Source organism: Lissotriton helveticus, chromosome 5_1 (genome assembly GCF_964261635.1).
Source record: "Lissotriton helveticus chromosome 5_1, aLisHel1.1, whole genome shotgun sequence".
In the NCBI taxonomy this organism is placed as follows: Eukaryota; Metazoa; Chordata; class Amphibia; order Caudata; family Salamandridae; genus Lissotriton; species Lissotriton helveticus.
The window spans coordinates 1,239,863,866-1,239,891,113 of NC_136065.1; the positions used below are offsets into that span (position 1 = coordinate 1,239,863,866).

Consider the following 27,248-nt stretch of genomic DNA (forward strand, 5'->3'; position numbering starts at 1 on the left):
ATGAAAGTATGGGGTGAAAGATTTAGACGGGAGAGGAGGGATGGAGCTGTACGATAAGTGCTTAGGGAGAGGCTTCGGGGGAAAATTAAAATAGTGTTCACATAGTAGGGAATTATTTGTGATGTGGAGGCAAGGAGAGAAGGTAAATTTAGAGATTAAGACAGAGCTCAGCAGCTTAAGAAAAATACATATTCGGGTGCAGAAAAGAGATTTTCATTAAGGCCTGGAGCTTTGAGGGAGCAGAAGATAAACAACAGAGAAGCAAGCTGCACCCTGAGGAAGGGATCTTTGTGGTAGGCACGGGGATTCAACTGGGAAATGGGGGAGACATTTGGATAAGAATTACAACATGCAAAATAAGAGGACTGAGCGAAAGTTACGCATAGTGAATGATTCTGCAATATTGTGTTGTAAAGGGCAGCACACTGACAAACCAGTCTGGAAGCACAGATGATGTGCATTCTAAATGGGAGCACGGAAAATGAATGGAAAACTGAGTAAGGGCTTTATTACCAATATAAATAGTTAATCTATGAGCAGCTCTAATGAAACTGCAGCCCCAACAGTTTTTACAGTAATAAAAAGTGAGATTTACTCTTTAAATTACGATCTACACATTGATATTTGTAGAAATACTCTTTAACAATACTTTGTATATAAAAGTTATCATAGGACAAAATTGCCTACATTAAAACTGTTACTTGGTTGTAATCCTCAGTCGCTACTGGCAACACAACACTGTCTGTCCCGACAATACTGGAAATGAACCGTTAGTACAGCTGCCTCCCAGACACAAATGTGAACCGTTTCAACAAGTTGTACATATTCTCGTCTCTGTCTCGCACCTCGAGACCCTTGTACTCCAGCTGTATGGTGCAGCTTTGCAGAGCAGCTGGTACGCGTTCATGAAGAGTGCCCGCTAGAGTTGTGTTGGGCCCTGTGTAGTTACGATAACCGGTAACTGCTACAATGACGGCTCTGTGCCATGCATGCTACGACCGAGAGCCCTCATAACTGGGTGTCTCTGAAGCTTGGGTTGCATTACAATGCCACAGCGAACCTTCATCCTCTCACCCACTGCCACAGCAACAGACTATAAATATTAAAAAGTTTTTTTACATTCTTAAATCTCTGGTCTTAAGATTTCTGTTCAGGGTAGTCCTCAGTGCTGGAGCAGATAGGTCACGTCTGTACACAGAGGAGCGCAGCACATGTTAAGAGAAGACACAGTAGCTTTTTCAGTACCTTCCATTCTTGACCATTCCTTTCTAAAGGGAATCTAATGCCAGCTCGAGTCAGATTTCTACCAAGAGCACCCACACAGGACTGTACCTTGACTGGCCTGCAAAAGATCTAGACTTAGTTGCGTCATGCCTAGTTTAAGCAAACCAACACATTGATATCTATGTGGTTTGTGGCATTTCACTGCTGCCTGTAGGTCAGATGGGAGTAGGACAAATCTACATTTTAAAAATAAGTTATTTTTCCTAATATCTTTTTCATGCGAGTGCAAAGGCCCAAAGAAAATGTGAAAATATCACAAAGAGGCTTAGTGTCCACAACTCTTGCTTCTGAATGGCCAGGAAGGACAGTTACGAGACTCCTTGAGGTAGCAGGAAGTGCTATGTAGAGGTTACATATCACTGAGGATGTGAACTTCTCCATTGGTTTTTCTTTCTCCTGAGGTAATGTGCGAGTTCTGTAGTAAATTCACCAGCAGCCCCATTCTGGCATCCATTTGCTCCTGGAGTCTATTTATGCGATTGTCGATGTGGTCCAGCAGCCGCTTCTCCATTGCACCCATTTGTTTTGTAATTAAGTCCTCTAAAAATAAGCATGTTCCAGAATAATCTCGTCTACAAAAAAAAACACAAAAACATTATTTTTAAAACAAATCAGCAGAATGGATAACTTTTCTACAAAGCATCATAAGCAAACAAGGATTGGGAAAGCCAATAGGCATGGTATCGTCCACCAGACTTCTGGCAATTCTTGTTATGGTTTTTGCAAAACGTTGTTAGGAATACACCGGGCCCTTATCAGTCTAAAAGGGCCAGCAAAAAAGTTTATGGGGGTCTTAAAAAAACACACAAAGAATTACTTCTTAGGCACTCCCTGGCACTAAAGGGAACTACTTTCTGTGTGGATGTGACCCTTGTGAAAGGGAGGAGTAAGGAAAAGGATTACAACAAATAAATAATTGCATTTATTGTCCTTTTTTCATTCAAGATTGTCTGTATATCCCCACTACAAACTCTCACAGCACTATCACCCCCCTCCCCCCCCCCCTTTACTTATGGGCAATTATTTATAACAAATTGATAAAGATATCTGTTTTAATGTGTAGCCATTTAACATGGTTTTCGGTACATTGTGAATTAAAAACATTGTACATCAGATTTGTCTTGTTTCTTGTATGTATGTACAATCTGTCCTTATTATTTGTTGTAATCCTTTTCCTTACTCCTCCCAGTCTGGGACCCCTCTATCTATAACGTTTAATCACCCAGGTCCCAGTGACGCATATGGGTTAACCCTGTCTTTCATAACGCCTTGTGAAAGGGAAGCATGCCCTAACTTGTTATGTCTGCCAATGGCTGAAGTGGGCTGGGTTCATTGCCCCTTAATGCAGAATAATGGATGACTGGCTGGAACCCCATACAAATAACTATGTTATATACATAATTTTACTAAAATCAAAAGGTCTTGGCTAACACAAACTTAAAAAGTCAACGAGTCTAGCATTGGATGCAGGCCTTCTATATTTGAGAAAAAAACAAAGGAAGGAAAAAAAGAAAGGCAAGAAAAAAAGATAAGGAAATATAAGTAAAGAATGAAGAAAAAAGGGAAAGGAGGAGAGGGGGAATGAAAGAGGGAAAGAAAGAAGGAAGGAAAGCAAGCGAAAGAAAATAGAAGGAAGGAAAGGAAATGGAAAGAAGGAAAGAAAAAAGCACAATAGAGAAAAAGAACGAATGAAAGAAAAAAGAAAGGAAGGGAAGAAGGAGAGAGGGAATGAAAGTGGGATGAGCAAGAGAGAAAGAAGGAAAGATAGAAGAGTTAAGAAGGAATGAAGGAAAGCATGAGAGACAGAGAAAAAAGGAAAGCAAGAGTGAAAGATAAGAAGTAAAGAACACGTTACTTACCTTGGGTAACAATGTGTCTGTAAGAGACATATGTTAGTTAGAGAGTCCTTACCTTAGAATTACCCCCTGGCATCAGACTGGATCTGGAGATTTACTCAGCAGTACCCCTGCGCGTCGGTAGGTGGCCTCAGTCGACTCCTCGTCCGTCGTCGGCATCGTGTTCGCCAAAATGACGTCACGGTGTCTATATAGACACCGCCCCTGTGCGCTGATGTCAGTTCTGATTTTGACTTTCTATGCCAGAAGCGCAGAGCCAAGGAAGACACTGACCACTGGTGCTCTAAACGTGGGCCCTGTTAGGTAGTCCCAGTCCCCAGAAGTCAGTTTGCAAATGTGGAGGATTGGTGGGGCAGTAAGGAATCTATAACTAACGTATGTCTCTTACAGATATTATTGTTTCTGAAGGTAAGTAACTTGTTCATCTGAAAAAGACTGTTGGTTATAGATTCCTTACCTTAGAACAGACCGAGCAATATAGCTGAAGCCGGGTGGAGCTGCCCAGACAGCTATAGAGGAGATCGGCTTTTGTTCACCCCTCGGCTGTCACCTACTCCGCCGGACATTGGACATTGTTTTCCTCATCTCTCTGCTGTCTCTCCTACCCCCTTCCCCTCCGATCATGTAACATTGTTTTTTATATGTTGTTATACTGTGTAACCCTGTAGCTGATGTAATTTGTAACTCACTTGTTCTCATGTAAAGCACTCTGATACCTCCGGGTCTAACCAGCGCTATATAAAACTCCTCAAATAAATAAACAAAATTAAAAAAAACAGATACCCCAGCAATACCAACTCCGGAGAAGGGTCTGTGAACTCAGTTGACACCAGAAAGTCCTGGAGGACAGATTGGACAAAATAGCCGTCCCTCCAGACTTGGCTGTCCAGGCAGTATGTCTAGTGAACATGTGCAAGGATGCCCACGTGGCTGCCTGACAGATGTGAAGGAGTGGAACTCCGTGAGCAAGAGCAGTGGTGGCTGCCGTAGCTCTGGTAGAATGAGCACGGAGCCCCGCTGGAGGTTCCTTCTTTGCCAAAGCGTATTACATTTTTACACAAAGGACAACCCATCTAGAGATGGTCTGCTTTTGAACGGTCCGACTTTTCTTGTCACCCTCATAGCCAACAAAGAGTTGATTATCCACCCGGAAATCTTTTGTGTGATCAAGGTAGAAAGATAGTGCACGCTTGGGGTCCAGACAGTAGAGTCTCTCCTCCTCCTTGGAAGGGTGCGGAGGTGGGAAAAACGTGGGTAAAGTAAAGGTTTGTCCAATGTGAAAGGGCCGTACCACTTTGGGAAGGAACGAAGGCTGTGTCCTAAGCACCACTCTGTACCGATGCACAGAGAGAAAGAGGGCTTAGAAGAAAGAGCTTGGAGCTCACTCACTCTGCGAGCAGAGGTGATGGCAACAAGGAAGAGGGCTGTCTTCAGAGTGAGGAGCCTGAGAGGACAGTTGTGGAGAGGCTCGAAGGGAGCACACATTAGGTAGGTTAAGACCAGGTTTAAGTCCCACTGGGGCATTACGAAAGGAGAAGGAGGAAAGAGATGAGTAATGCCCTTGAGGAATCTCTGTACAATAGGGGACTTGAACAAAGATCTGAAAGCTGAAGGAACGCAGAGATGGACGAAAGATAGTCCTTACGAGTGCCCAGGGCAGATCCCTGCTGGGCCAAAGAAAGTATGTACAATAGGATCTCAGAAAGAGCAGTAGTAAGGGGATCCACAGCCTTTGCTGTGCACCATGCCACAAATGTATTCAAATCGACAGGTGTATACTGTCTTAGTGAAGGGACGCCTGGCTGCCAAGATAATGTTACAGACTTCGGGAGGAAGGTCAAAAGCTGTCAACTGTCACGCTCAATCTCAACGCAAAGAGGTGGAGGCTTGGCAGGTTTGGGGGAAGAACCCTCCCCTGCTGCTCCGATAGAAGATCCTCCCGAAGAGGCAATCTGAGTGGATGATCGATGGCCATGCTCAGTAGCTCTGCGTACCAGACTCTTCGTGCCCAGTCCCGAGCCACAAGAATGACGTGGGCCCGGTCGCGCTCGATCTTCTTCAACACTCTGGGCAGAAGTTGTACAGGCAGAAAAGTGTACAGGAGGCCACTGTTGGACCCGGGGTCTCAGGTCCACATAGGGTAGCTTGGCACAAGTGATAAGGCCTAACTCCAAAGCAATATGTTGTGCTTGCTTCACACCCAAACAGTAACCCAAAGTATTTCCCCCTTAAAAATGACACCACACCATCTTTAGAAAAATATGGAAAAGCTTTATCTCTTGTTAATAGTTCAACTTCAGTTCTTAGCAGTGAAACACTTACATCACAAGCATTTCCATGTATGATTAATTCCACATTAAAGCATCACATTCCTTTGGTTTGCAATTCAATCACCAACAAATTTAATGAGTTATGCAGCTCCTTATCTCAGGCAGTTACTTTACAACGTTAATACATCCAGCAGCAAGATACACTTTATAAATAAGAAGAGCAGATAATCTCATAGGTTTGCCAAAGAAGTGTCACATATACCAGGGGGTTGATGAGCAGATTTTGTATTCCGACTCGGCAGCAATCCAGATCATATCAATTAGGGTTATTGGCATAACTACCCCAGTGGAGAATTATTCTTTTTATTCCACAGTTATTCATCTGCCTCTTTGTCTTCAAGTTTTCCCTCAAGTCCTGGAGCACAAACCATGTGAGGATATGAGTCTGAATACCCCCACAGGCCCCACTTCAAAGGGGCTGAGGCGATCAGTCTTTCCTTTCTTTCCCCTACTCCCTGTGTCTCTAGACCGCTCCCTATTTTGTCTGAATAATCCGGACTCCAGCTTTAGCACCTCAATTTAGCCCTCATAAGTGTACAACAGAGGGGGAACCTTAAAACAACAGTTGGAACTGTTGCCTCACTCGTGGCTCTTACCGGCTCTTCAGTCAGACGGAGACGGCAATCCCTTCCAGCCCAGGCCCAATCTTCTGTCTCTACTTGGGGCCGGGAACGGAAGGCAAATGCGGTGAGAATCACAGGACAAATCTCAAGGCCTGTTCCCCCTCACCTTCCCTCACGATTCTGAAGAAAGCGTCCGGCGCCCCTCCAACGCGTCACCGCGTCAACTGAGCCAGCCGCCTCCCAACTCCAGCGCCGGCCCCGATCTTTCAGGTAGGCAGAGCTGAAGACGCCCACCAGCCCAGGCAGAGTTCAACGGGGTGGTTCTCTTCCTATGCCGGACCCGCCCTGATCAGCTTCCACGCTTTTCGCAGGGGGAACAGGACCGGCAACTCCGCTTGACAGGAGCTTAGCGGTACCACAGAAAAGCAAAGGCTCTCACTAGAGGAATTCCGGGGAAATCAAGGTATCAATAGAATTCTCCCCCTTCCTCTTCCTTCTTATCTGCGGCAGCAGGGGGTAGGACGCATATCGCTACGTTTATTGAAGGTGTCTCCCTACCCCCTCCTCACTCTTACTTCAACTGTGCAGATATCTGGGGGGAGGGGGGGTCTCTCTTCAGACAGCTGCTAGTCCGACGGCTCCCCCAGTACTCTAATGACGTGGGGCTAGTTTCTAAGAAGGTCGTAGGAACCCCACAGTCTGACATCTCTCCTTTAAGAAGAACAGCAGCAGAGCAGGTCCCCTCGGGTTTTACACTCACCACCTTTTACTCAGGTGAAATGATGTCCTTCTGTAACCTGGCGATCTCACGTTCAAGAGGGGGGAGGAATGGAGATCTTTAACCACTCCTGGTTCTGGACCCCTCGGTCCCTCTCACAGCTGGGTCAGTTCAGCAGGTAGGGAGGCAGATTCACCACACCTGGCAGCAGCTCTTCAGAACCATCAACCTGGTCAGGATCACCCTTCCTCATTACAGCAGTCTGCACTCCAGTCAGTTCTTTAGTGTGGACAAAATGGCCGACCAGTGAGCTCACTTATATAACCTAGGCCCAGGTCACTAGAAGGGACCAGAAGGTTCTAGATCCCCCTAATGCTAACCTATGGACCATGGCTCTGAGGTAACTCTTGAAGAAAGCACACCTGCGCCTCAGCACTGATTAGCAGTGAGGAGACGCCCGGAGGTTTAGAAAGTCAACACCAATAAAAAATGTAGAGGACACAAAAAAATAGAAGGCAAAAAGGGGATAAAAATTATGAGGGACCACCCAAAGGGCTGACAGGTCTAACAGTCACAGGTCTACTTGTGATGAAGTGTTGCAGTGCGAGTGTCGCCTTGGAAATTCCAACGCGCAGAATTGCTGACATTGCGCGTTCACTTCAGTGGCGAACGGATCTAACCAAGGATCTCCCCACTGTTGAAAGAGACATTGCACCACCTCTGAGTGAAGACACCATTCGTGACCCACCAGGCACCGTCGGCTGTTTGTCCGCCCTGGCGTTCAGAGAACCTGCCAGGTGCTGAACCACCAGGGCCATGCCCTGATGTCTAGCCATGTCCAGAGACGAAAAGCCTCTTGGCATAGGGTCCACGACCACACCCGGCCCTGCTTGTTACAGTACCACATGGTGGTGGTGTTGTCTGTGAACACCTGCACCACTTTCCCTTGAGAGGGAAGAAATGGCTATAGTGCCAGCTGAATCACCTGGAGTTCCAGCAGGTTGATATGGAGCCCGGATTCAGCCAGAGACCAGACGCCTCCGAACTCAACCTCTCCCAGATGGCCGCTCCATCCCAGGAGTGACTTATCGGTCATTACTGTGAGGTCTGGTTGGGTAAGGGAGAGGGATCTGCCTCGGACCTAAGCGTGGTTCGTTAGCCACCGCTGCAGTTGTTGTGCAGTCCCCTCCGAGAGATGGATATAGTCTGAAAGATTACTCTGGTGCTGCGCCCACTGGAACTTCAGGTCCCACTGCAGAGCCCACACATGCCATCTGGCATGATCCACCAGCAGGATGCAAGAGGACATGAGGGCCAGCAGCCTTGGTCAATCTCCCCGAAATCCAGGATAGAGGCTGAAACATCCATACCGTAGCCCGAATAGGGCCGAAAATGCATTGTGTCCAGAACCGCCCAATGAAAGGGAGAATTTGAGAGGGGGTCAGGTGGGACATTGGCATGTTGATAGGGAACCCCAGCAAGCGCAGGTGGTCCGTCGTAGTCTGAAAGTGGGAGCCTGGGGCGAGCCCACCTTCAACAGCCAGCCGTTGCAAAAGGGGAAGACAGGATCCCATCTGCGCAGATGAGCTGAGACCACCGCCATCATTTTTTCAGGAACACCCAAGGGGCGCTGGTAAGGCCAAAGGGCAGGGCAGCACGGTGAATTGAAATTGCTTGTGGCCTACCGTGAATTGCAGGTAACGCCAGTGGGCTGGCAGGACGGGGATTGTAAAAATAGGTGTCCTGCAACTTCAACGCCACCATCCAGTCTCCAGGGTCGAGAGCAGACATGACCTGAGGCAAGGCCAGCATTTTGAACTTCTCCTGCCAGAGGAAGCGGTTGAGGGCCCTGAAGATCTTGACTAGGACGCAGGCCCTTGTCCTTCTTGGGCACCACAACCTACTTCTGGAATAGGAACCCTCGCAATGGCACCCTTGGCCAAGAGAGCCGAAACTGCCTGGCGGAGAAGTGCCAAATGATCATCCAACATGCGCTCGAAAGACGGTGGCATGGAGGGAGGGGGTAGTCTCGAAGGGGAGGGAATAGCCCCTTCGAACCATTTGCAAAACCCACATGTCCGACGTGGTGGTTTGCCAGTGGGGGAGGTGATGGTGAATCCTGCCGCCCACTGGCTTCTGGTGGCCCTGGAAGGTTGGACTAGGAAGGTTTGGAGGCAGCTGCAGGGGTAGGAAGGGTGGACTGGCCCGCCCGCTGTCCCCCAGAACCACTTTGCTGGGTCCCACGACCACAATGAGACGGAATATCTTGAGTGAACCAGTGGCTGGTCTGGGCTGGACATGTTGGGGTACCCCTTCCGTAGCCACGAATGGGGCGAAAAGCAGACTGACGTGGAAGGTCGTTGCTGTGAGGCCCATTGATCTGGCCGTAGCTCGAGAATCCTTAAAGTGCTCCAGTGCCGAATCGGCCTTGTCACCAAAAAGGCGACGGCCATCAAAGGGTATGTCCTGTAGGGTTGACCGGACATCCCCCGAAAAGCCAGTTGTCCTCAACCAGGCGTAGCGCCGAAGGGCTACGGATGTGGCAATCGTTCTGCCCAGTGAGTAAGTGGTATCCAGTCCACAACGAATCATGAATTTGTCTGCTACTGCTTGGGAGAGAACGGTCTGAACCTCCTCCAGGCACTGAGGCAGCACCTGCGCAACCGTATCCCAGATTGTATGGGAGTATTGCCCCAAGAGGCATGCGGTATTCACGGACCGCAATGCCAAGCTGGAGGAGGTGAACATGCGCTTCCCAAGATGATCCAGTTTCTTGGATTCCCTATCTGGGGGAGCAGAAGGCAATGCGCCCTTAGATGAAGAGGCTTGGACCACCAAGTTCCCTGGGGATGGGTGTTGGGTGAGGAAAACTGGGTCGTCCGGAGCCTGGGGGTAGCAGCGGGCGATCGTACGTTCCACAAGAGCCCCTGTGCTTTGCTTGGACCAGGTGCCCAGAAGGACATTAGTGAGGGCTTCATTGAATGCCAAAAGGGGGTCAGATGAAGACGCTGCCGGTTGAAGCACCTCTGTCAGGAGATTAGTCCCGACTACCACTGAAGGGAGCTGAAGGCCCAGGGCCTCAGCTGCCCTGCTCACTACCACGGCATAGGATGCTCCATCCTCCATAGCCACGGCAGGGGGAGAAAGCATGCCAAGGTCAGTAGAAGTGTCCAGACCACGGGCATCACCAAGGTCCTCTCTTCAGTCCGGCTCATCTAGGTGGTCTGCTAAAGGAAATTATAAACAGTTGGTTCTTTTGGGTGCACTATATTTCTTCCCTTTTTCGTAGCATTTTACACAACATATTCATTTATTGGAAGATCAGTAAATCAAAGTGGACACAATTACAGATGAGAAAAGGAATCCAAACCTTCTGTAGTATTGCAAAATACTTTATAAATTGTATTCATTTATAAGTACTCTCATTTTATACAGTTAATAGGCTGTCATCTTTATACGGTGGTGCACAAAGTGAAAACGCTGTGAACCCGGACAGAGCACTTCTCGCCGCCGGGCTGAGCAGCTTCGGATCCTTTTGGACCAGACATCGAATAATTGAAGTAACCGAATGGTTCGGTTTATGAATTAAGCAACTGCTGATATCCTTATCAGCGAAAAACACATGACGTCACAAGCTTAGTGAAGAGATCCCGAAGACACATTGGGATTCTACTAATTAAATTGAGAACTCGACAGTAAGGGAGTTTTTTAGCCATTGATCGCCTAGCTGCGACTCTTGATCACCAAAGGAGAGCCCGGCTGGGCCTACTTTGAGGCTGCTACACATAGCCCTACCTCCCCTACCTTCACTCAGTCCTGATGAAGACCCTCAGAGACGCTTCAAGAGCGCTACACCAGGGTTGAAACGTCGACAAACAAAATCTGTGGAACATCTTTCTAAGGATTCTGTATTTGAGACTGAGTAGTGTGGTCTACAGAACACTCAGTGAGTTTGCAATACTGGCCATGCTCCCCTTCCCATTCCCCTCCCTGTTACCTGAAATCGCCATCGTACATATTGTATATTACACTTGCACGAAATTTCACCGAGCACCAATTGTCACAAATTTTTACTTTGTGCGCCACCGTATAAAGATAACAGCCTTGTAAATGTATAAAATGGGAGTACTTATAAATGAATACAATTTATAAAGTATTTTGCAATACTACAGAAGGTTTGGATTCCTTTTCTCATCTGTAATTGTGTCCACTTTGATTTACTCATCTTCCAATGAATGAATATGTTGTGTAAAATGCTAGGAAAAAAAAGGGAAAAGAAATATAGTGCACCCGAAAGAACCAACTGTTTATAATTTGCTTTACTGCCCAGGTTCTTAGGGATACTGGGTTACCCCATTGATACTTAACTTGGTCTGCTAAAGGGTCAGAAGACCCCTCCAAATCCTCATCACCACCTTCTGGGCGATAGGGAACACCAAGGATGCACAGGGGAACAAACGTACCCTCCAGTTCGAGTGAGGTCGAACGGTGTTGATCCAGATCTGGAACCATGAGGGCCCTTGATTCCGGTCCGGTTGGGCCCGAACGCGTGCCCGTGAAGTCAGGGTGTCCAAAGATGGAGGGGATGGCTTCATAAAAAAAATGCACGATGCTGGGCAGGGGACGCTCCAGGTCCCGGAGAGGGAGCGAGGCGCGGAGTCGTCCCAGAAGGAGGCACCAAAGTCTGAGCCTATGAGCAACGATGCTCCGGATCCAGCGTCACGTCAGCCAACTGACGGGGAGAAGGCGAAGAGCGACGGTGCTTTTTCGTCTTCCTCTTGTGTTGGGACTTACCCGACAACCTGGACGACAAGGAGTGCGACGAGGTGTGGGGCCTCCGCGACCAGTCTCGAGACCTTCCTCTTGTGCGGGACCGGGAACGACGTGTAGTCGACTGCCGGGCCTCAAACAGCTTTCAGAACTGCTCCTGCAAAGATTTGGGATTCATGGCCCAACAGTAGGAGCACGACTTCGGGTCGTGGTCGCGCGTGCTCCATGCACCAAAGGCAGAGGAGGTGCAGGTCCGTCACAGCCATCATTTTGTGACAGGCTTCGCAAAGCTTGAAGCCGGTTCGTCGATGGGGCATCTCTCGTGCACAAGCAGTTGAAGACCAAGAAAAAGAAGTCGATAAAAGTTGAAAAAAAGGTAGTAAAAAAGTGACTACAGTGGTAGTTATCTCTGGATCTGCGCTAGGCTGGAGCGGAAAAAGAAAGAACGGACGTCAGCAAGCAGGGGAGGGGTCTATAAAGACCACGAAGTCCACGACGCAGACGACTGATGCAGAGTCAACCAATGTCACCTACCGACGAGCAGGGGGACTACTGACAAAAAATGATTTGGATTCAGTCTGACGCCTAGGGGGTAATTCTAAGGTAAGGAATCTATAACTAACAGTCTCTTTCGGATGAAAGAAGTGAAAGAAGGGAAGAAGGAGAGAATGAGAGAAAGAGGAAGGAAAAAAGAATAAAAGAAAGAAGGAAGGAAGGAAGGAAAGAGGAAAGCAAGTAGGAAAGGAAGGAAAGGATAAGAAGGAAAGGGAAAGAAAGCAAGCGAACAAAACAAAAACAAGAGGAAAGAGGGAAGGAAAGAGAAGGAAAGAGGGAAAGAGAAATGGAGCCTGGAAGGGAGGAAAGTGTAAGAAGGAAGGAAAGAATGAAAGACAGAAAGCAAGAGAGAAAGAAGAAGGAAAGAAAGAAGGAATGAGGGAAAGAAAAAAGAAAAGAGAAATAAAGAAAGAAATAAGGAGGGAAAAATAAAGAAGGAATGAAAAGGAAATTTCGGCATTTCCACGCACAACGCGAAAATGTCGAAACTTCCGCGATCAGTAGAAACTCAAATTCAGTAACACATTAATCAGCCCCAAAACATTGTGAGCTCGGTCGAGGCTGGGCAGGTTCTCCACATATTTACTGTCGAAAATTAGCTGCAAGCTTTGATGGAGGTCTTTGCATCCATGAGTTTCTTGAGGGCAATCCCAGTGAAGTTCCTGTGACCAGGAGGCTGCTTTCTCCTCATCTGCTGCTCTGATTGGCCTCTGACCCTTTATTAACAAGAGGCATGTGAACTTGCATTGAAGCACCGCCCCACACACACTAGCGGTATGCAATGTCTTCCCGGCATTTCTCCACTATGATGGACAGCGCAATCAAGGGACCTCAGCGCCATTCAGTGCGGTGACAAAGTTACAGACACATGGTCACTGGAGACAACCCTTTACGCAGCTGTACAGTAGGAAAAAACATTATACATTTACCCAACGAGGTAGAAGAATTACACAAAATGGTGGTATCTTCTTTGATAAATATGCAGGCCAGGATTCATCCTGGCACGATGCTAGTCTGCCCCCGACTCCCTGAGAGTGACCCTGCATAGATTACAGCGGGCGCAGCAAAATCTCCCCAAGCATGCGCAGTTACAGACACATGGTCACTGGAGACAACTCTTCTGTCCCTTTACGCCGCTGTAGTGGAGGAAAAGCACTATACATTTACCCAAAAAGGTAGCACTTACTGACTAGCAAGTAGAAAGTACTCCAGCTGAGTAGAGGTATTGCACAAAACGGTGGCATCTTCTTGGATGATATGCAGGGCAGGATTCATTCTGGCACGATGCTCCTGTCACAAAAATTCAACCTCAACAGGAAGCACTTACAGATATAAATAAAGCAGGTGCCCGAGTTGAAGCTCAAACTCAGTAACGCATTAATCAGCCCAAAAAAATCGTGAGTTCGATCGAGGCTGGGCAGGTGTGCATTCTCCACATATCTACCGTCGAAAATTAGCTGTGAGCCTTAATGGAGGTCTTTGTATCCATGAGTTTCTCAAGCGCAATCCCCATGTAGTTCCTGTGTGCAGGAGGCTGCTTTCTCCTCATCTGCTGCTCTGATCGGCCTCTGACCCTTTATAAACAAGAGGCATGTGAACTCGCATTGAAGCCCCGCCTGTTTGAAAAAGCCCCACACACACTAGCGGTCCGGTATGCAACGTCTTCCCGGCATTTCCCCACTTTGATGAACAGCTCAATCAAGGGACCTCGGCGCCATTCGGTGCGGTGACAAAGTTACAGACACATGGTCACTGGAGACAACTCTTCTGTCCCTTTACGCAGCTGTACTGTAGGAAAAAGCATTATACATGTTCCCAACGAGGTAGAGGAATTGCACAAAACCGTGGTATTTTCTTTGATAAATATGCAGACCAGGATTCATCCTGGCACGATGCTCGTCTGCCCCCGACTCCCTGAGAGTGACCATGCATAGATTACAACGGGTGCAGCAAAATCTCCGCGAGCATGCGAAATTCCGCGTGTTCGCAGAGATTTCTTGCTGTTTCGCAGAATTTTACGGAAGGCAACTCCTCAAATTCCACCCACCCATAGTTTTCACAGAGATTTCTTGCTGTTTCGCAGAATTTTTAAAGCACTTTCAGTCATGCTGAACAGCAGCTGTGCTTCTATATAACATGGCTAAAAGACATTTACAATGCCAATAGCTCTTGCATTGACATGACCTATTGGCTTTGCCAATGCTTGCTTTACTTATTGCTTTTGAGAGTACTTTAAAAAAAACTTAAGTTCAAGTTGCATGCTATTCCAGCCCTGTCAAGTGCCAGCATCAGGCGTGATACTAACGCATTTTTGTGCAGTGATCCGTATCACCACATTAAAAGGCCAGGTCACACATTTGTAGTGCCTCCTTGATAGCACCACCGGTGAAGAGTAAGATACAAGCAGGACCGAAATTGCCGCCCCGGCTAAACACTCCTGATTAGGACGCAGCGCATACAGCTTGCTGCTCTCTCAGAGTGTCTTGCAATATTTAAGTGTGTTAAATTTAGATGTGAACGGCAGGTCTGAGTACCGCGCCGACCCGGTGGCTCACTGCTGTGTGTGCTGCACCAATGACAGGGCTCGAGAAATCTGAAAAATGCTACTAGTCCTGTAGGTCTAGTACTTTAGAAAAAACTCCTCGACCTAACAGTAACCTACTTGACCTCCGTCTCTGAAAGCAGAGCAAATGTGACAAGATAACAAGATTTAAAGGCATCTTTATTGCTCATTTGCTTTGTGAGCAATAAAAAGGCCCTTAAATCTTGTTAACTGGTCACATTTGCTCCGTTTTCAAAGGCAGAGTACAAAAGTTAGTATGTTTTCCTACTCGCCAGAAAAGGCGAGTAGGACCTAAAAATAGCTCGACCTCAAAATTTACCTCGCAAATGCGAGCGGTCGAGTGGATTTGTCGAGCCCTGAATGAGCATTCATTATAGCACAGCTGCTGCGGGACAGTCCGGGGAATGACATTCACATGGCGTGGTCACGTGATTGCAATAGTGTATCCATAACTCTGAGTGTGCGGAAGGGCGAGCAGCAGTTATCTTTTTTTATTTTCCGCTGCCCGCCATACCGCAATAATTATTTTGGTGCATTCTTTATAACGAGCACCGGCGTTCACTGGACAGTGAGATGGGTCGCTGAGTCTTGGCAGAGGCAGCTGGGGTTATGCGCATGCCACTGTGACCGCTCCTGCCACCGCAGGCTTGCTTCGGCCTCTCTGCGGCTCACCTGGCCCCACCAGCATTGGCGGCTGCGGACTCTTGTGAGCCTGCTGCCTCCCTGTAGCAGAGATGGGTGCTGCTCGCCACTTATAGCTTTTGCATGCTCTGTGCAGTGTGTGGAGTGGTAGAATCATGGTCCCGTGGACTAGAGGTCAACAAACTTGGGCCCAACCGGCCCTTGCTGGCAGGCTGCTGCATGCAGCTGTGAGAGTATGTACCAGCCCGGGGGAGGCACCTGTTGCCAAGGCGCCGTCTTCGCTCGTTGCCTGCTTCGATTCAAAGTAAGTGAACTTTTAAACTCTAAGCTCATAAAGCTATCAGTGCTCTTTAATAAAACTGATGTCCCTTTGCTCATTTGATTGGCCAGATTTATAGCAGCTGAGCAGTCAAGAAAGCAATTAGGTAAAGCAGCTTGTTATTTTACTTTTGTCCGAGCAGAAGAAATTAAAAAACACCTGCTCAAAATGTCGGTAGTGGAGCATGCACCTTGGCTACATTCCGTACCCCAGCGAACGATGATGTGTGCTTTCAAGTGAGGACACCCAAACTAGAAAACAGTCCTCAGCCGCCTCCTTCTCTATTGATCCCCCACTATAGCAGTCATTATGTTATTCTCTGTACTGCACCGGTTTTTGCAACAAATAATCTAACCCAATTACAATAAAAGACTTTTCTAAAAATGTACAGAAGCATTCTGTAGTTTGCAGTGGCAAGACGCACACTGTCGATGAGTAGTGCAGATGAGTCCTCGTTTTGTTTCTGGTGCTTTCCAGCCGTTTTAACATCCTCTTAGAATGTCTTGTTGTTCAAATTGGTGTAATTGCTGATATTTATAGGTTTTTCTGGTTTCACTGCTTGATTTTGGTTGCATGAAAGTGTCACTCATAGTTGTTGAAATTACACATTATTATACTGAATGTATGAAAATGTCACACATGGCAATCTAAAGCCTTGGCAGCTATGCTATTCAAGCACCTATTTCTGTCTTACTTAAATAGAATACAATGTTGCTACATGCAAAAATGTAGGTCAAATATAGGGTGTACATGAAAACTGACAAGCCTCCTAATTCAGTGATGGCATTGTTGCTATTGGGGCGGGACGGGGTGAAGGGGGTGGGAGGGGAATGATTTTTTTTTCTGTCTATACTTAAAATATAACCATGAAAACACAAATATAAAATGAATTCTTAGAAGAAACTTGCATATTCTCCAACAAGAGGACCTCCTGGATTAAGGTTGGGCCCCACCCTAAAATTATATATCGCAAAGCAAGGTCTTTAAGTCAAATACTCACTAGGTGTTTTCTGCAACCATGTTAAGATAAAAACTGACAGAATAACAGAAATAATGGATTTTGGAAATGCGGAAAATTTAAAGCATGTTCCTCTGGTACCGATATGAAGGAGTATCTAACATTTGAAGGTAAAAAAGGGCCATTAATGAAACCAGCACATGCAACTCTGAATATGTTGCATATGTACTAAAATGAAAGTGACGAAAATGATATGTAGGAAGTACCATAGAGTGTCAAAACAAGGATTCACAACATCTGAGAGAAATTCGAAACCAAGATATAACCACTCATACGGCAAAATATTTTTGGCAAGTACATAATTGGCATCTTTGCTTGGGTTTTATGAAATAAAACAAACTAGACCACATCAACAAGGTGGGAACCGTGAATTGGAGTTGAAAAGTAATGAATCAAAGATGAGCCTCCTACTGGGCCTGGAAAGATCTTGAGGGCATAATTTGGATGCTGAACTACTTGTTCATTTCTAACTTCCAGTTATTAGCTATTCTTCGATAACACAATGTCAGCCTATAAAGGATTTTGAATCATGGGATTAGATTTCATGGTGACATGACTGAGCATATATGTAGGTACATAAAATCAATCACTTTCCTGTCTAATATACAAATGAACATTTACTCTACCTGAAAAACATCAATATGTTTCAACGATAGATTGATTGTAGAACTGAAGACTCCCTCAATGAATTACATAATGGACCAACATTTTATATTTATGTTCTAACTGAAATGCGATTAGTTTGTTCCTAGATAAGACACCACTATTAATGAGAAACTATTGAAACATGGGGTGGATTTCATTGTGACATGACTGAATATATGACATCTTAAATATATCAAATCGATTACTTCCCTCCCTAATTAGCATAGGGATACTTTAAGAAATACTTATGCATACTTAGGATAGTAATTAATCAATATGTTTCAAATATAGATTGATTGGAACAACTCTAGAATCTGATGAATTAAATAATGGAATAACTAATTAGATTTGCTTTAACTGTAATGTGTGTTGATTGCCCGTGGCGCTTTATGTATGCCCATCCATATGATTTATTGTGAGAGAGGAATTATTATTCAAAGAGAATGAATGGGTACAAACAGTAATATGATAAGAGTCAGCTAAAGGATAAAATACCAGAAAACCATTACATGGAAAACATTATCCATCCCACATATTAACATTGTATTGATAACATTTTAAAAATAAATGATATTACATCAGTCTACTTCGAGTTGTAACAATATGGGCATACTCTGGTACAGGATCATATGACATAGTGGAGAGATATAAAGGTATACTAGAATAGACCTACAGTATAAAACAAGCATTTACAATGCAATGGTCTCGGCATTATTAAAGGTAGAGCTATTGGCATTGCTTATTACTTTTTTTCTTTTTTAAATCATAAATAAATAGCATTGTCATTTACATTGCCAATAGCTTAATCATTAAATAAATGGCATTCTCATTTACAATGCCAATAGCTTAATCGTTCGCATATGCATGACCTATTGCATTTACACCCACACACACATCTACAGAGCCACCCACACACATATACAGAGCCACCCACACAGAGTCAGTTACATAGAGACACACAGACACACAGAGCCACCCTCACACAGACAGAGCCACCAACACAGAGCCACCTACAAAAAAAGCTATCTACACAGAGCCACACACACACACAGAGCCACACACACACAGAGGCACATACACATCCACACACACAGAGCCACACACATACACACACACAGAGCAACACACACATATACACACAGAGCCACATACACACAGAGCTATACACACACAGAGCCACACACACACAGAGCCACACACACAGACAGAGCCATACACACACAGAGCCACACACACACACACACATACAGAGCCACACACACAGACAGAGCCACACAGACAGAGCCACACACAGACAGAGCTACACACAGACAGAGCTACACACAGGCAGAGCTACACACAGACAGAGCTACACACAGACAGAGCTACACACAGACAGAGCTACACACAGACAGAGCTACACACAGACAGAGCTACACACAGACAGAGCCACACATACAGACAGAGCCACGCACAAACACACAGACAGAGCCACGCACAAACACACAGACAGAGCCACGCACAAACACACAGACAGAGCCACGCACAAACACACAGACAGAGCCACGCACAAACACACAGACAGAGCCACGCACAAACACACAGACAGAGCCTCGCACACACACAGACAGAGCCTCGCACACACACAGACAGAGCCTCGCACACACAGACAGAGCCTCGCACACACAGACAGAGCCTCGCACACACAGACAGAGCCTCGCACACACACAGACAGAGCCAGGCACACACACAGACAGAGCCAGGCACACACACAGACAGAGCCACGCACACAGACAGAGCCACGCACACACACACACACACACACAGAGCCACGCACACACACAGACAGAGCCACACACACAGACAGAGCCACGCACACACAGAGCCACGCACACACAGACAGAGCCACGCACACACAGACAGAGCCACGCAAACACACAGACAGAGCCACGCAAACACACAGACAGAGCCACGCACACACACAGACAGAGCCACGCACACACACACACACACACACACAGACAGAGCCACGCACACACACAGAGCCACGCACACACACACACAGAGCCACGCACACACACACACACAGACAGAGCCACACACACACACACACAGAGCCACGCACACACAGAGCCACGCACACACACACACAGAGCCACGCACACACACACACAGACAGAGCCACGCACAAACACACAGACAGAGCCACGCACACACACAGACAGAGCCACGCATACACACAGACAGAGCCACGCACACACACAGACAGAGCCACGCACACACACAGACAGAGCCAAGCACACACACAGACAGAGCCACGCACACACACAGACAGAGCCACGCACACACACACACAGAGCCACGCACACACACACACAGAGCCACGCACACACACACACACACACACACACACACACACACACAGAGCCAACACACAGGCACAGGAAAACCGGGTTGACAAGCAGGGTCCAGCTGACCTTACGTCCCAGGACCTATCTCCCTATTGTCAAAAAGTCTAAGGCGGGTTTCTGACCCGCGAGAGTGAAAAGGGCATTAAACTCAAGTAGATTTGTCACTCCAAATGAGGAGAAATTAGAAGTTTCTTCTATGGTCAGCACTTGTCTTCTTATAATATTATATATGGTCCAGCTGACCTTACGTCCCAGGACCTATCTCCCTATTGTCAAAAAGTCTTGGGCGGGTTTCTGACCCGCGAGAGTGAAAAGGGCATTAATCTCAAGTAGATTTGTCACTCCAAATGAGGAGAAATTAGAAGTTTCTTGTATGGTCAGCACTTGTCTTCTTATAATATTATATATGGTCCAGCTGACTTAACGTCCCAGGACCTATCTCCCTATTGTCAAAAAATAAAAAAGCAGGGAACAGAGGCACAGAAAACACCAGAGACACTAAGAGGGAAGACACAGGCACATACAGCCCCCGCAAGCACTGACTCATAACGGTGACGCCGACCCCGCGCCCCCTGTACTCACAATGGTGATGCTGGCCTTGCGCAGGTCGCGGTTCTCTTCCTGCAGGGCTTTGCACTTGAGCTTGTAGGGGCTTAACTAAAATTCAGAGGGATGTAGGGAACCACCTGGGCCCAAAGTCCATGAGGACACATGTAGCACACACCCGATGGCTGGGAGTGGCCAAGGGGATAAATAAAGGGAACAGAGGTGCTCGGGTCTCACTCTCAGCAGGCTCATGTGTAAGTTGATGTGTGCCTGCACAGGAGCCCTCCTCCTATGGTAACTTTACAGCTAGATCTGAATCTAGAATTAGTCCCCAGTAAGGGTTTAAAACATGATGAAAGTTGGGCATGAGGTGCAGTGGTAAAGCTGGGAGTGCTTGTCAGTGCGGAGAGCATGGTTAAAGTCAGTGGCTGGTTTTCACTAAGCTAAGAATGTATTGCTGCACATCGTGGCTCCCGTAGGGGACTCTGAGTTGTGATATACGTGGCTGCATGTAGTGAATAATCCCAGAACTCCCATGGTGCAGTAGGCCAGATATGCAGAATAGTGTTAGACCTGTGTGTTAGTAGCAGCAGGACTGCGCCACACCTCCAAGAGGAGACACACGTCAGGACCAAAATACACCAAAGAGTTCTTAGGATGCCCGGATCTGCAGTGCAATTTTACTTTTATGTAAAGGCTTCTGTGCTGTGACAGCACGGTGCTGTAGACCGTGATAAATAAATAGTGCATTGACTGAGTTGTGTAAAACAGCAGGATACTGTCGGCTACGATACCGGTACTGTGTCCGAGCTGTGTAAGGCCCCTCAGTACTCTACTACCAAGTTACTGGACACCAGCATGCATTGGCAGAGCTGAGCAGTGTGAGTGTCGTCTATGGTATAATAGTGGGGAGCTGCAGGGCACGGTCATGGTATACTGCTGCATAAGAACCTTTGAGGTGTCTTCTAGGTGTTTAAGGAGTGGACCTTCTTTACTGGAACGGAAGGATGCTGCCGTTCAGGAGGACAGTAGTGCAATGTCAGACCAGTATACGAAACCTATGCACAGTAGCAGATGTGTTCCATGTAAAAATAAAAATAGACTGCTGAAGCATACTGTCTTTTGAATTTAAGGAAACAAAGCTCTGTGTGAAAGTCTGTGAACTGACAGTGTGCCCTATAGCCCGGGGAGCTGCGCCTAGCTCAGCCTTGAGAAGTGAAATATAGGTCAGGGGTTTCCAGGTTTGTCGCTCGGAGATGAAGGGCGGAAGTAATCCAGGCGCGGGACTCGACCGGCTGTGGGTTTCATCTGGGGTCGCAAAACTCCGCAAACCCTGACTCAGAATGCCCCACGAGCTCATAATGCATTGCGTGTGACATTTCAATGCTCTTTGTCCGAGTGCTCAGTTCCATGACTCGTCCGCGATACCAACCAGACTACCATTGCAACCCAGCACAAGGAGAGCACCCGCCAGCAACACAGGGCAAACTTGGCCCACGGACACAGCACCGGAGACTGCCGATGCATCCCACGAGAACTCGGGTCTCCACCCATGTGTCTACTGGTACAGCAGGAGTGAAATATCTTCATAGCAAATGCACATACTCAATACTTTCTCTGCTTTCCAGGCATCTATTGGACAGTTAGGAGCTGTGACCCACAGTTGTTTTAAAATGGCGGCAGGTGACGTGCGTGTTATTTTTAAATTGTTAGAAAGTAACCAGGACACACGTCCTAACAAGCACTCACCTGAGGACGGTAACCAGGACACACATCCCAACACGCACTCACCTGAGGACGACTTCTTCCGGCGGCGGTCAGCCTCAAATGGCTGCCACAAAGCTCAGAAATTTTTGCGATTCGGGGACGTGTATTTTTCTGAGTGACGGATGCCGTCACGGGTAGAAAGAAGGCAAAAAACACCCCCCCGAATCGCAAAAAGACGGGGCTTGATCAGAGTGACGCCCCTCTCCTCCAATGGCTGGCCAGCATTTACGAGGCCAGCCAATGGAGAAGAGGGGCGGGTTCAAGCCCCGTACTAAGAATCATTAAATCTTTGACCAAGACAGCGCAAGCGCAGCCTACGGTCCTCGACCTAAAAATGGGTCAAAGATTTGCTCTTAACAGAGAGCTAGATATGCATTACTGACCGGATATTTAAGAGGGGATATCATGCACACAAGATACACACACATATATGCTATGTATCACAATCAATTTAAGTCTTACATAAAGCACTTTAAAGGCACTTGCACATTTTAGCACACACTTTAAAAGTGTTTTGCTCTGCTAAATTGACACCATATTGATTTATTCTCCATGAGGATAATGACAAAGATTATCATCTAGCGTTTGTTTGTGGAAGCTACCTCAGTGTAGGCTGATCGCATAATGATGATCATGCATTTATGAATGAAATTAATATTTTTCTCACAAAGAGAAGTGATGATCTAGATTACAAGAAACTGAGTCAAGTAAAATATGGGCAGATATATTATGAAATATTGTGAGATCACTGGAATAAAATATGTACGACAAGAATTGCAATGTATTGCAAGCATGTTACAACCTGTTGAAATAGCCACAATATAAATGAAACAATATTCTGATAATGTACCCAAGAATGGTACCTAAAATGGTACCTAAGAATGGATGAATAATGATTACAGGGTTGCCGTTCTAGGTGAGAAATAAACCAGGAGAAAGGACTGTATATAAAAACACTTTTAATGTCACTTGCAGAGTTAGTCCAGTTGAAAGAGTTTGCTGAAACGTGTTGGCTACCCGCGATATTGTATGGAGAAATAAAGGAGGTATTCATATTGCATAAGGATTTCCGGTTGCTTTATTGAGTTGTAATTGCCCAACATTTGTTGAGTGCTGCTGGTATCCTGGAGGAGGCAAAGGAACATGGACAATCGAACATATGCTGGGTATATATAAGTGGTACCTGATATATGTAAAAAGTTTGCCCCCACAGTGACTGAGGGCTAAAAACTATTTCAATGTGTAGGCTCAGGTACATTTTTACTAGGGTAGGTCGAAATGTGATTAAGACATTACATTTCATATCTGCACGTGGGAAAACACTAGCTAAGCCATTCAAAGTGATTTCCTACCTAATTTTCAAAGTCTGATTTAATGATGAAGATTTTTGGTGACTTGAGTGGAAAACCAACTTCAGAAAAATGTACTTTAGGTTGCCTGAGCCAGAAATAGAATAAAAACAGTTCTGCCACTCAAGAGTGCAAGTGCTGCAATACATATTTGTCTGGGGAGATAACGACAATGGCTCAGAAGATAATCGGCGGCCTCAGAGCCCAGGAATGACAGGGCAATGCCTCTTCTTACCACTTATTGGGCAATAGCTATATGGCGGTAGATCGGAACACCTGGCAGAAAAAAGGATCGCTTTCACAGCAACGCAGTTAACTAAGAGATGCCAGAAAATCAAAATGCGAGTAGCCAGGTGAAATCTAGAGCTGGAATGTACAGGCCTGCACGTTCTTAACCAGTGCTGCGGGCCACACAATTAATGGCAAAACTATTCGATTTGATGATTACATTAAGAGTGCACACCATACAAATGTCAAATCTACTGGTGTTGCTAATTCTTAATATATGAATGTAACGCAGCATACAATCAAGCTTTGCCAATAGCATTAGGTTTAGACATGGCAAGAAGACTTTTTTTAATGCATTCTTTAATTGCACTACTGACACTGGAAACAAGATCAACTACAGCCATGGCTCAACTACACCATGTTTTATTTACGTTATCGGCACTAAGGCATATAAATGCTACAGAGATCTCAAGACACCTAATGTCAGGCATGGCACCTCTGATGTGGGTTCTGGTACCAATTACTAAAAAAGCAGAACTAAAATTGAAGAATGAAATCAAAAGGAGACTATTTTAAGAACTACCTGTCCAGCTGATGTCTTTTCTCTGCATTTCAGCTCTGAATACTGGAAATTGCTGTTTCCAGTATTGTCACTGTTCGGTGTATGTGTGTGTCAGAAGAGACTGCATCTGTGAGGTCTCTGATGTCCCAGTTTCGTGTATGAGACAAGTTTGCACTGCAGTAGCCACTGGTGCACTTTCTTTGTTCCTGAAAAATACTAGCACTAACCATCGCTAAGCTGTAACAGTTTTGTGCATTAAAAAAACAAGCACTGATGAGATCTCGTGCAGACCATACCATTAATGATCATACTTTCGAAAAAGCACACAAAGGATGTCCACAGGTTTTGCACATTTAAATATAGTTCTTTTCCAATACTGCAACCAGCTGTCAATATTGCATTATTAAAAATACTGCAATCCTTATTAGATGCTTTATTGCTGCAGAATTAAAAAGGAACAGTCCTGATGTTGTTCGGGTACAATTCCACTGAGAATATATACTCTGAGGAGATATTCTGACACTCTCAGCTTCAAAGCGTACGATCCATGTTAGAAGTTCTGCTAGTGTCTTCTTACATGCATAGCATACACTTTGAAAAGTGCCAGTAAAGTCCCATTCAAACTATATCAACACTTTTGAGTAGTGTTGGCAATGCCCTATTAAAAGAATAGCTGGGTGCTTGGAAGCTCCGAAACGGTCTTAATAAAATAGAGACTCCTGTTGGGAAGCGCTTGAAGTGTTCCAATGAGGGCACAGCAATGCTGCTAAGATGTGCATATTTGGCCTTAAAACTGTAGAGGTTTTTCCACCCCAGTGATGAGCCCTCTTTTTTGATGTTTTTAGGGCATTTTACACTTAAACCTTTGTAACGTTTTATTTCACAGAAAAGTATCCAGGCCACATTCGCATCCTTTTCCCACATGATGGGGACTCTAAAGCTACGGAGGGTTAGTTGGTTATTCTGTAGGCACCCACAATTATAGCCAATATATAGCAATATTTTGAGGGTTTTTTTGTTGGAAAAATGGAAAAAGGTGCTGTGCAAGAAAGATTTTTTGAGATTTTTTTTTTTTTTTAAATGAGATCAACAAAACGTTTGCTGTGCCCATGTTCCCATCTCTCAAAAAGAAGCACGCTGTTGAAAAAGAAGAAATAAAATAAAAACATTTTTGCATTTTTCTGAGCAGTGTCCATTTTTGTTATTTTTGTGGTTTCACTGGTGTTAATTTTGTGGTGGAAACAGATGTGAAACCCATGGGTAGCCACTGAAAAGCCATAGATCTATCTGTCCAAAGAAACGATTAGTTGAAATAAAAAAATAATTAAAGTCAGAAATTTAACCAGGAGATTGAGTTTAGGAATTGTGGTTATTGGTACAACTCTGAATTGGGATTACCTATACTATCATGTGATTCAGAGGGCATTTTGAAAAATGTGCACTCTCTTGTACACTGCCCTATATTTGGAAGCCAATAAAGGGGAGACTTTCAATAATAACAAATGTTATACTAAGCTATGTTTCCACAGTGCTTCTGATAAAATAATACTGCATTTCTGTGGCTGGGGTTATCGTCTGCGACACAATAGGCCTTAAAACATAATACAGAGACATCATATATTTGCCATGAGCATTGACCCATTTTGGCCAGGTGGGTAGCTGCAGTATTTAGGCCAAGGCTGGGCCGGAACTCAGGGAAGCCCACCCAACTTAGGTGTGTCTAAAAAACAGACAGGCACGAGTCCAGGGCGGTATGACTTGTGTAAATTTCTTGAGGTCTTCTTGCACAGAATGCCCTGAAAACCTCAAACTTTGGCTAAAATCACATCTTTTCATCACATTTCTGAGGGAAAGTTCCGGAATCCAGAATCTGATGAAGGTAATGTTTTTGTGGGGCATTCGGAGTAACAAAACATAGGAGGATGCATGAAAACCACTCCATCCTGGATTTATCGGTCTCTACAGATTTCAGAAATGCCCAGAGTTTGTAGGGTTCCTTGGTTGCCCTCACCCAAAGCCCAAATTCTGTAGCCATTTACCATGGCAAATGCGGAGAGATTAGGATTTGGCTCCTCTCTGCCAGCCCATATTTCAAATCTAAGTCGCAAAGAAAAAAACTTTCCTCTCATTTACCATGAGAATGCCCTAGGCCATAGATTCTCAACCTTTTGACACTTGTGCCTCCACCATGTATTCATTACTGAGCCCGGAGACCCCCCCCCACCCCCCCCTCCCACCAATGAATCATTATTGAAATCCAGGAACCTCCACTGAGTCATTAGTGGGAGCAGGGGAACATCTTAGTGGGAAGGTTGGAGCTTTTAAAAATTCAACTGAGGGCACTCATCGTCCATACTATATTATGTTTAATGCACATGCACTGCTCCCACGAATCAATCTGAGGATACTTAACTTTTTGCCTCCAATTTCAAATTCTTTCACATTTACAGAACATTTAAAAATGTAATCTTGGAGATGCCTCCTTAACATTTGGGAACCTACAGATTTCAATACAGCACAGACGAGGTGGGCTACTCTAGGGGCTATGATAGCGAAAAGAAATATAGCCCAGCAGTGGGGATCCAAGACACCACCTAAGCTAGAAGACTGGAAAGAAAGTATGGACTGGTGGTGCATGTTTCGGGAGAAAACTGTTTATCTGGCCAGAGGTAGACCTCGCAAATGGGAAACTGGCTGGGGCCAATGGAATCGGTACAGGGGTGAGATCTGTGTGCCTCCAGTTAATTTAATAACAGATATACTCGCATCCCCGTAACTTGTGTATGTGAAAGTTTACGACCCCCCCTCCTTTTTTTATACCCCCAAAAGTATTGTCGACATGCTGTAACGATTGTGGAAAGGTTCACTCTCTGTACTGTACACTGATTGAAATGCCTGCTGTTAATAAAAAGAAATATAAAAAAAAATCTAATCTTTACATTTTACTTCTTGATTTATACACTCTTTATTGATATGTGAATTTAAATGTTCTAAGTTATCGCGGACTCCCAGGGGGCCCCAGACCGCAGGCTAAGAACCAGTGCTCTAGGCCCAAGGGTCGCAGAAATACGTACCTCCCTGCCCCCCACCCCCGACTCCACATCCCGGGAGCAGGCCTGCACCAATAACTGCCAGTGGCCAGA

The 27,248-nt window shown here is 45.8% G+C and overlaps 1 protein-coding gene across 1 annotated transcript in view; it reads right to left on the minus strand.

Moving 5' to 3' along the window:
• Positions 1 to 491: 491 nt before the first annotated feature.
• Positions 492 to 27,248, minus strand: part of C5_1H10orf88 (chromosome 5_1 C10orf88 homolog) — a 184,891-nt gene continuing 158,134 nt past the window's right edge. Inside the window, exon 6 of the mRNA XM_078643993.1 lies at positions 492 to 1,856. Within this exon, the coding sequence (XP_078500119.1) occupies positions 1,634 to 1,856 (223 nt within the window). The 3' untranslated portion in view covers positions 492 to 1,633. The remainder of the gene's footprint in view (positions 1,857 to 27,248) is intronic.